Genomic DNA, 10,967 nt, shown 5'->3' with positions numbered 1-10,967 from the left:
AAAAAATTGAAAAGAAAGGAAACATAACACAATGAAAGAATTCACATGTACAAGTCTTTTGAAAACACTCCTTCCCTTATCTTTTCCGTCACTAACCGCAACTCTACACACTGTGTGATAGGAAGCCATTCATCCTACCCAGTCATTGCCACGGCTGTGGTTCTAAAGCAGAGCTTTGGGGCTGTCCTCACGCAGCCCCTTTTATTTTACTCCCACGTAGACCAAGCCACCTCCAAGTGAAAGTGGGGCATCCCTTTTTGTGCCTGGTATCTTATTCGTTCCCTGAATGCCTTGCTGCCAGTTAGAAGCCATATGCAGCCAGACCTGTGTAGACAGCTCACTGTGGAGAAACTGCCAATCTGCCGGGTAGACTTGCAACCCCCAATGGAACTTGGTTTGAGAGTCAGATAAATAGGGGCAGCTTGACTCTGCTGGGCTGAGGCCTGAGGCCTGAGGAGAGAGGGCTCCCTCCCCACCCTCTTGCTCTGTAATGCAAGAGGAGTTCAGAGCCTCCCTGGCTCAGGTGCATCAACAGCCTTTCCCTTCCTAGAGATGCTCTGATGAAGCAGAAGGACCTGGGAGGAGGGCACAGCACAGGGAAGGGCTTGAGTGGAAAGGTCCTCGCCCTAGCACCTTCCCACTGAGCATGTGGCTCAGGAATTCAACTTAGGAAAACTCTGGCCTCTCTGAGTTCCAGTCCTTAGGATCCTTCCAGTGGTGGGGTCCCATTCATTCCATCCCAACACTTTCTAGGTCTGTACTTTACTCAGACTGCTTGGTGGAGGAACACAGACNCCAGCAGTTACTCAGAACTTGGGGCTTGCACCGTGGAGACACCCTCTGCTTCCTCTTCTTTGCTTAGTTCCAGATCCCCCCACCCCCACCCCAGGAGATTTTCCTTGACCCAAGTCCCAGAAAATTCTCCTTCTTCCCACTCTCAGTCACACCCTGTCCTCTCATTGTCCCCATTTGGATTACGAGTTAGCTAGGGACAGGCATCTGTCTCATACCCCACAGAGGGAACCATAGAGCCCTGTGCCATAAATACCTATTAATTAGGCTGCTGATTGATCGCTGGCCTTGAGAGGCCCCTCCTCTCCTCTCCGGGAGCCTGAGCCCAGCAGTGTCATGCCCCTCTGCCTGACGACTTCATACAGCGAGGGGCTCACTCGGGCAGATGGAGTGGAGTTCCTGACTTGGAAAATCGGCAGCTTGCTTTCTTTTCTTTTGTGTGTATAAATCACAAAACTGCCAAAGACAGAGGCTTGATTTTATTTTCCTCTCCCTTGTTCTCTGGAACCCCAGGCCCTGCGGCCTCATTAACTGATTTCGGCTTCAATTAGAGACAAATCCCCTCCCAGGGCGAGCCTGTTAGGAGCAGATGACCTGCAAACAAGTGTCACGGCCCCAGTGGTTGGCCCAGTTCTGGCATTAATTAAAACGAGTCCCTACAAGCAGGTGGCTGGATGGCGCCTGATGGGCTGAGAGCCGGTCCCAGAGACGAAGCTGAGCTGAGGTGCAGCCTCCTCTGTGGGGTCTGCAGAGCCCCAGCTCTCTTTCAGAAGAACCCTTGCTTGGCCTTGGCCACCAGCACCCCTTCACCAATCAGGCATTCCCCCAAATGAAGCCTCATGCTGGGCCCAGGATTGTTGGGGTGAGAAGCCTCTCTGGGGCCCCCCTAAATAGATTTGGCAATGCCTGGGGCTCTTGCTTTAGAATAAAAAAGAAATCCCGTCTTAAGTTATTTTTGAAAACCTAACAGTTTGCTGTCTTTTAACAAAGGAAACCTCTCTCTGTCTTCTTTGTGTTTTTGTTCTGGAGTTTGTGTGGAAGCTTCTGGGCTGGCCACCANGATCTCTGTGAAGGGAGAGATCAGGCAGTCTCCTGACTCCTGCTGCAAGGTCTGTGATGGGCCNGACACTCTGCAGGAGCCTGGGCTGTAGCCTGATAGAGCTTTCAGGATGCCNGGAAAGTGAGTGGNGAGCCTTGAGGCAGTCAGAGCCATGGTGGTGCTGCCCCTGAAGTGTCACAGTCAGTCGCAGGGCTGACACATGGGACAGATGGAGAAAGCCAACAGAAGGCAGGGATAGATGTCCCAGAGAGAGGGCACAGCAGATACAGCGGCATGCAGAAAGATGGGAATAGATACTAGACACTCAGAAGTGTGTCTGCCACGCAGAGAGTAATGCTGATGGTAACGAATGGCAGTGGATAGCAGCAGTCATCAGGGGCCAGGAATACCACACCAGGAATCCCAGACTGGCTCCTGCAGGGTCTTAGGCAGAAATCAGAGAGGGCAGAGGCAATCCACTGACCGCTTGTTCCTGGGTGGTGATGGACCTGGGGTTGGGGAGGAAGACTCAGGGCTGATATCTTGTGTGACCGGTCAGGGGTAGGTTGGTGGAGCCTGATGATAGAGATACTTCCACGTCCTGTCCCTGANTGAGTCTTTCCTCTTCAGCTAAGCCTTAGCTGCAGTGGCTTTTCCTTCAGGAACAGTGCAGACCTCCTTTCCCCGAGAGGTCCTTTCTGTGTTGGCTGCAGTGTTTGTCTGCAGGGAGAGGCCTGGGAAACCTTCTGGTTCTCATTGCTTGCTGGCAACTCTACATGCCTCTGATGGCCAGATTAGTAATCGGCCACTCAGGTAGTAACAATGGCCAGTTCTTGCAAAGCGCTGGCACTATGCTGGTTCAGCTCCATTTTACAGATGGGGAAACNGAGCACAGACTGGAGCCAAGAGCCCNGAGNCTGTGTACTGCAGCCCAGGCTTATTCACAGGTTTGCTGAGATGGGAAAAACTAAGCAGNGCTTTAGCTTCTAGGTGGGAGAAAATGTTACTGTTCCCTTGGTAGGCAGGTCCCCCCACAAGCACCCCAAGAACAATGGAGATTAGTGGTAGCTCTTAGATCTACCATCGACCTTCATACTTGGTTTCTGGACCTCTGTCTTCTGGCCAACATTAAGTCAGTATTGTGATCCGGAGCATGCCCTGCCTCCTGTAAGACAAGATCTGACTGGCTGGCTGGCTGGCAGCAAGGGCATAGCCAGGCCCTTCTGTCCTCCTCAGGGTTCCCAGAATAGCTGGGGCACAGTGGCACCCATGAATCCTGGTCCAGGCGATCGGTCATCAGGCTGCTTTCCTATCAATTGACTTCTGGGTTGGAGGAGCCATGGCAGAGACCCAGCAGCCGAATCTGAAGTGTACCAGAAGCCTGAAGATGGCGCTGCAGTGGCCAGTCAGACCTGGGCAGCAGCCCTGAATCCGTTCTTGGGAGGAAGAGAGCCTAATGTTCCTGGCAGCCAGCACAGTGGTCCCTATCAAACACAGTTCAGGCATTAGGCCTGACCCCTGGCCTAGCAGATAAGCCCCTCAGTCTCAGCTGGAGGTGACAGGAGTGACAGCTGTTGACTAACTAGCCCATTCACCTTTGCTCTTTTGCCCCTGAACTCATTGCCAAGCAACAGGCTGGCTGAGGCCAGAAGACATTTAACCTTCACTTGGTAGCCAGGTTTAGTTTACAAAGCTGTGCCCTCTGGTGGGTATTTGTGGTACTTCAGTGACTTCCTGACCCACCCTTTGCCTTCTGGGACCCACACAAATGCAGGATCATCTGGGCACATTATTGTCCAGTCACCCAAGAGAAGTCTAAGGTCTGGTCTCGAGCCATCTCTCCTNTCAGTATCCATTGTTCTTTAGGGCCACTTAGACTCCACTGGCAGGTGCTGCAGAGTTCACAGAACCTTGCAAATAACCCAGTGTTACATGGTTGTGTCTCTGTAGAGCCCTCTTCCCTTCTCCCCCGCCCCTTCCTACCCAGCTACCTCCTGCTCACCCCCCTGGTTCAGTCAGGTGTGCTTTGACGCTTTGGTGACCTCTGGGGCCTCCTCCCCTAGTTGAGTATAATGAGCAGTTCAGGCAGCCCACAGACCTGGGCAAGTGCAGTGTTTGCAAAGGCAGATGCAGTGCTTTGCAAGGCTTTTGTTTGCCTTCATGCCTCAGACAGCATTCACTTTGATTTATTTTAGAAGCACCACAAAGTCCAGACTCATTTTACCACATACTGAGAATTCAGTGGGTGGGTGAGAGAGGCAAGCCCTGGGCCCTGGTACTACTACTCAGTGTCCGCCGGGAGAGATGGGTTTCTATTCTTTCCTTTTTCTTTTTTTTTTTTTTTCAGTTATCAGATGCATATATTATTTTCATTCAGAGATGTGTAAAAGGGCAAACACATATGTCATTGGAGACCGACAGATACATGGAAGGAAGCTCTGGCCTTGGGCTGGGGGCTAGCTCGGCTGGTGAAAGTGCTGCTTGCTTTGCTTTCTTGCAAGCTTGTGCTTGATTTTATAATCTACATCCAAAGCCGTGGGGCCTGCAAAATGGCTCATTGGTTAAAAACACATGCTGCTCCTCTAGACACAAGAGTTTGATTCTCACATTGGGGCAGTTCACAATTTTCTGTGACTCTAGCTCCAAGGCCCGCTTCTGGCTTCCACAGGCACTCACACATAAGTGCACATGCATGTGTGCGCATGCACACACACACACATAAGTAAAAGTTAAATTGAAATTTAAAATCCACACATGGTGGCTTCTAGAGAATACTAGAGAAGACAGACAGATTCCTGGGGCTCACTGTCCAACCAACCCAACGTACTTGGTGAACTCCAGGCCAGTGAGAGAGCTTGTCTCAAACAAACAACACAAAAACAAAGCAAGTCCCTGTGGGCCTTGAAGACTTTGTTTGAAGAACAAAGTCTGAGGTGGTCCTCTGGTCTATACACAGATACACTCACACATGCAGCACACACATGGGAACACACAGAGATGTGTGAGCACACAAGAGCACATGGCGCGCACGTACGCGCGTGCACACCCACACACACACACCCACACCCCCCACATAAAGTTCCAGTTCCAGGCTCTTCCAGAAACTGTTAGAGGAGCACCTTGAGGCAGAGAGGTGGTCTGATATTTTAGGTTGAAAGTGAGGCCTGACAGGAACAGTGCTCAGAGGCCCTGAGGTCGGGGTGGGTGGAACTGGATCATGGGAGGAGCCTACAAGTCAGTAGGGAGTAAGGTCACAGGGGTGAGCGCAAGTAGAGACAGAAGAGCTACAATCAAGATGCCTGGAAACAGGACAGGTCGCTGAGGCTTGGGTGGCTTCCCTGTGGGCCTTGAGAAACTCCTGTCCAGAAAGAAATCTCTTCAGGATCTTTTGTTTTTTATGCTTTATTGTTTTTGTTGTTTCAAGACATGCTTTCATATAGCCCAAGATGGCCTCAAAGCAGCTGAAGAGGACTTTGAACTGATCCTCCAGCCTCTACCTCCTAAGGGCTAAGATTACAGATGTGCCACCACACCTGGTTTAGNCAGTGTTGGGGTCTGAACCAAGATCTTTGAACATGTCTTCAACAAACTGAGCCACAGCCCTGGCCAAAGAGGCCTGCTAGGGCTCCAATCCACCTTTAAAAAAAGACTCGCATTAAAAATGTTTAATTTCATTTCATTTTTATTTATTCATTTATGTTTTTAGACATGATCTCACCAAGTAGCCCTAGCTGGCCTAGAATTCACTATGTAGACCAGACTGGAGTCAAATTTACAAAGATAGGAAGGAGCCTTCTAGCTGGTAGCAGGGGCCGACGCCTGGGCAAAGGTGAGACCGAATTAGACAACCTTCCCTGGGGTGGGGTGGAAGCTGTAGAGGTGCTGTGCTAAGGCCTGTCCCAACAGAGCTGTCTCCAAGTTGTTGTGTGTCCAGTTTGAGGAAGGACATAGCAGATAAGAAGAGAGATGGCTTTGGCATTAGCCCACCTGGGATCTCTCTGAAGGCCTTGCAGAACCAAGGTTGCTGTTGGCTATGTAGCTAATGACACTAAAGGTTTTGTGTCACAGGGCTCCTGTCACATGCTGTTCCTGTGTGCAGCATGAAGTTTAGAAGAAAGCTTTAGGACTAGAGAGGTGGTTCAGCAGGTAAGAACACATATGACTCTGACAGAGGCCTAACGTTCAGTTCTTAGCACCCAAATCAGGCTCCACACAACTGCCTCTAACGCCATCTTCCAAGGATCTGATGTCCTCTTCTGGCCTCCACAGTCATCTGAACTCATGTGCACATGCATGCGTGTACACACAACACACACACGNACAGGCACAGACACATACACAGTTAAAGATTAAAAACAAAATTCACCAGGCATGGTGGCACATACCTTTAATCCCAGCATTTTAGAGACAGGCAGATTTTTGTGAATTTGACTCCAGTCTGGTCTACATAGTGAATTCTAGGCCAGCCAGGGCTACTTGGTGAGATCATGTCTAAAAACATGAATGAATAAATAAAAATGAAATGAAATTAAACATTTTTAATGCTAGTTTTTTTTTGTTTTTGTTTTTTTAAGGTGGAGCAGAGTCCTAGCAGGCAGGCCTCTTTGACCAGGGCTGTGGCTCAGTTTGTTGAAGACATGTTCAAATATCTTGGTTCAGACCCCAACACTGACTAAACCAGGTGTGGTGGCACATCTGTAATCCTAGCCCTTAGGAGGTAGAGGCTGGAGGATCAGGAGTTCAACTTTGAAGCCATCTTGGGCTACACGAAACCATGTCTTAAAAGAACAAAAACAATAAAGCGTAAAAAACAAAAGCAAAAAAAGCTAGCATGTCCCACATGTCTGTAATGAAATTTAGCATGAAACACATATTTATCTGAAAGTAAACCAACGTACCCAAGAGGGATCAGGGGACCACAAAGTGGAGAGAGGGGTCCATGCAGAGTTGGGAGTTCACTAGGATGCAATATGGCTGCCTCACCCACCCACTAGCAATGTGCCTGGGGTATGTGCCAAAGACATAGAGGAGACAAACGGCCACTTACTGTCACCTACTCAACGTCCAGCCATCATGCCCCCAGAACCTTGGACAGGGACAGCCTGGGAAGGATCCCAGGGAGGGCTGCAGTTCAGGGGACTGAAGCCCGTCTGTTCTTGTTTCTCGGGGTCCTTTGGCCTGGAACATTTGGTGGAGCCCATTAAAATTAAAAAGCCAAGTGGCTGGAGGCTCGGAATGCCAGCCCGTTTTCTCTGGCATGGCAGGTCCTGTTTAAGGGAACCAGCTGGCATTAATGGCACACAACGCATCGCGAACAGCAGCTAGCGATCAGAAGAATCAGTGCTAATAATCAGGTTCAGGGAAGATAATGAGATATGAACAGCCATTGCCGAGAGTCCCCCGGGGTCTGCCTTAACAGCCTCCAAATAAGCTACAAAACAGAAATTAACCAAACAGGGGCTCCATTTGGGCAGAGGGGGAAAACAAACAAGGTAGAAATTTGCACACGAATTCCTAATATGGCCATGCTCAAACTCAGGACCTGTGGGACAGCAGCCACTGNCTGAAGGAGGCAAGGGGCCTTCTGTGACCACTTGCCTCCCNGGTGACTGTCAGGTCAGAGCTGCTGGTGAGAGGCCTGAAGAAAGAGAAGACTAGCTTCCTGTGGCTCACTGGAGACTCGGGCCAGCCTTCTTTCCTACCCCATGTTCTCACTTGGCATGTGGCAAGCCAGCTAGGTCACACCTTTATGACAGTGGTCAGTGGGGAGGATGGCCAGCCAGGTCGGGGTCAGCCTCAGGCTGGCACAGAAAGTCTCATTGGTGGCTATAAGCAATTGTCTCTAGTCTCTTCCCCAACCCCCAACCCCCTGCATTCAAGCTCTGCCCAGTCCCAGAAGGCTGCCAGCCTTGGAGAAGCTTGGGCCTCCTTGTTCCCTTCCCCCATTTCTGCTTCCCATGCCTTCAGGACTTCATCATCTTTCTGTCTGTGTGTAAGATGTAAGATGTGTTCAGCCACGTGCCAGGTCAGGTACTGCCTCCCATTTGCACATCACCTGGACCCCAACCCCTAATGGCCTTTGTCAGGGGTCCCATGTTATGCACATGGTTCATGGCTAAGGGGCACCAGGCTNTTGCTTCTTGAGAAGGAGGCTGTGCTAGTTGTGTTCCCATTGCTGTGATACAAGACCTACAAGGAGCAACCTAAGGGAGCTCACAGTGAAGATACTGTGTATCACAGTGAGGATACTGTGTATCCTGGCAGGGAAGGCATGGTAANATGGAGGTGGCTTGTCATATTGTATCCACAGTAGGAAGAAAAGCAAGACTAAGGCTGCTGCTCAGGCTGCTTTCTCCTTTTTAAGTGGTCCAGCACCCTGGTGCATGTTTAGGGCAGCTCTTCCTACCTCACTTAACCCAATCTAGAAACTCCCTTACAGACATACATACCCAGAGGACTTTTCCTAGGTCATTTTAGATTCTGTCAAGTTAACGGTATTAATTATCACAGAGGCCAGTTGCAAAGTCGGGGGTGAAGCTTTGGAATCAGCAGGCCTGAGGTTCAAGTCCTAGCTTTAGCTGCCATGACATAACTGTCTGTCCTTGGCAAAGTCACTAGTCCTCTCTGAGCCTGGTTCTTCTTGGTGGAAGGGGGCTTTCGTTAAAATATTGCATGTGGCAGCTGGGATGTAGCTCATAGAACACTCGCCCAGGCTCCCAGGATGCCAGGCGTCCTAGCTTCATCCCCCAGCAGAATATAAAATGCTCTTGCAAGCAAAAGTAGCACATGTGAGATCTTTATAGACAGTCCACTCTTCCTCCACAGCGTGCACTGTGCTCTCCATGCCTTNCCTCTGTACTTATGTTATGGCTCAAGAGGCCATTTCTGAGTCACTCATAACAGAGAGCTGGTGATACCTGTCTCCGTAAGCTCTGTCTGAGCGGTACCCAGGATGTCCCGGTGGCCTTAGAAAGGCCCTGGTGTATCATCGAAATATGGAGAAGCTGTCATTCAGTTCCTGGGACGAGGACAAGGGCTCTGAACATCAGCATGGCAGTTAGGATATACAGGCAGCACTGACAGCCCAGGCTGGAAGTGGCTGGCTGCCTAGGGGATGATTGGCTGGCACACCCTCATCCCATATCCCTCCACTGGAGCCTGGGCCCAGCCAGTACTGCTTGACTGGAGACACTCTNTCTCCCTGAGGNTTCCCAAAGCCCCAGCAACCCAAAAGGCCAAGTTTAGTGCCAGTCTAGGAACACAGAGCAGCTTGATTAGCCACCAGGAGTCCAGAGCTGAATGCGGGCCAGGTCTTGTCATGACCCTCACTGCCTCCTTTCCCTGGGATGGACCATCAGGGAAGGGCTAGCTAAGCCTCAGTCTGGGAATACCAAGATTTCTGGGTTGTATCTGCTCTCTCTTCATGTCCACTGTTCCTCTAGCTTCTAGGTGGTTCTTCTTNGATAGCCTAAGCCACCTTCAGGTCCCCAGAGTCACCTGTGTTGAACGCTCCATCCAGTTGTCTGCTTGTTCCTGTTCTACAGCCACAAGCTCACTGAGCATGTGCCCTGGGTTATTGGATACAACACTTAGTGCCGGGCACACATGGAAAAGGCCTGCAGTGNTTCCTTCCCAGAGGCCCAGGGTCAGGGATGCCAAGACGAGTGCTTGGAGAGATGCACACACCAGGGACACAGGATCAATGGTCTGACTGCCTGAGAGAGGTGGCATTGTCACGTGGCTGCACTTTCTGAGTCCTCTTGTGTGCCAAGTTCATGCCTTTTATATACATTCTTATCACAAGCCCGGAATGTGGTAGAAATAACTAAACTTTATCTACCACCAGACAGTGANGTAGAGAAAGGATAGAGCCACCTGCCTATGGTCCCACAGCTAGTAAGTGACAGATGTTGTAGACTTCAGAGCTGGTCCTGAGGTGGGTGACCTCAGGTGGGTTTGGCACCCCAGTCCTAGGGAATGGGTCAGCAAAGGCTAGAGGCCAGAAGGCTCAGTTGGCCTCAAATGGGCTGCACCTGGGAGAGGGGTGTAAGGGAAATTGGAGGGATCCCCTCCTGCTGTCCTGCCAGTTCTACTCTTCCCTCTGATGAGTCCTTGCAGCATCATGCACCTTCTTTTGTTTTCTTTCCTCCCTAAGGTTGGCCTTAATGTGCTGGTTCAGAAAGCAAACAAGTTCACTCCAGCCACTCGCCTTCTCGTGCAGAGATTTGTACCCTTCCCTGCAGTAGGTAAGATCTGCACACAGATGTGCAGGTGTGTGTGTGTGTGTGTGTGTGTGTGTGTGTGTGTGTGTATGCATGCTGCATAGTGGGGGACTTCCAAGCACCTGGGTGAATGAATGGTGGTCCTTCCACATCATTTCGCCCTTGATGCTTGCAGATTCCTGGCTGGGAGATCTAGAACAAATTCACACAGGTAGAAGAAAAGGTGCAGGACCCACCCACCAGCTCAGTGCATGAGATGCAGCTTAAGCACAGATTCTGGGGCGTTTGTTTTGGTTTGTGGTTCTGGGGATGGAATCTGGGGCTTCATGCACACAAGGCAAGCCTCCTACCAACTGAGCCCCACTCTCAGCCCTTTGTCTGTTTGAGACAAAATCTCGATCTGTAGCTTAGGCTGGCTTGGCACTCACTCTGCAGCCAAGGCTAGCCTCCAACTCCCAGGAGACTTAGCACAGAGGCAGTTTGTTTGTTCCTTTGTTTTGAGATGAGATCTCCTGTATCCCAGAGTGGCCTCAAACTTGCTGTATAATGGAGCGTGATTTTGAACTTCTGGCCCTCCTGCCTCCGGCTCCCCAGTGCTGGGATTAGTGTGCAGCGCTCTTGGTCCATTAGGCGCTATTGATCTAATCCAGGGCACCCTGCATACCAGGGAAACACTCCTATCAATTAAACCCAACCTCTAGCTCAGCACAGGGAGAGTCTGAACCTGAATCTCCAGGCTCAAAAGGATCAGCAGGCAGAACGCAATGCGTGCTGTGGACTGTGAAAAGTATTTACAATAAACCTTAACCAAAAAATGCACATTTAAATTGATTTATTTACTTACTTAGAGGGGGCGTGTTTGTGGGTGTCAGACAGCTTTCGGGAATCAGTTCTCTCCTTCCATCATGTGTGTG

At 50.4% G+C, this 10,967-nt stretch overlaps 1 protein-coding gene across 1 annotated transcript in view; it reads left to right on the top strand.

Moving 5' to 3' along the window:
- Nucleotides 1-10,967, top strand: part of Sfxn5 (sideroflexin 5) — a 119,294-nt gene that overhangs the window by 66,279 nt on the left and 42,048 nt on the right. The window contains exon 9 of the mRNA XM_029478216.1: nucleotides 9,987-10,077. Within this exon, the coding sequence (XP_029334076.1) occupies nucleotides 9,987-10,077 (91 nt within the window). The remainder of the gene's footprint in view (nucleotides 1-9,986; nucleotides 10,078-10,967) is intronic.

The sequence above is a fragment of the Mus caroli genome, chromosome 6 (genome assembly GCF_900094665.2).
Source record: "Mus caroli chromosome 6, CAROLI_EIJ_v1.1, whole genome shotgun sequence".
NCBI classification, from domain to species: domain Eukaryota; kingdom Metazoa; phylum Chordata; class Mammalia; order Rodentia; family Muridae; genus Mus; species Mus caroli.
The sequence above is the reverse complement of the archived record's forward strand: the minus strand, read 5'-3'. Positions and strand labels throughout refer to the sequence as shown.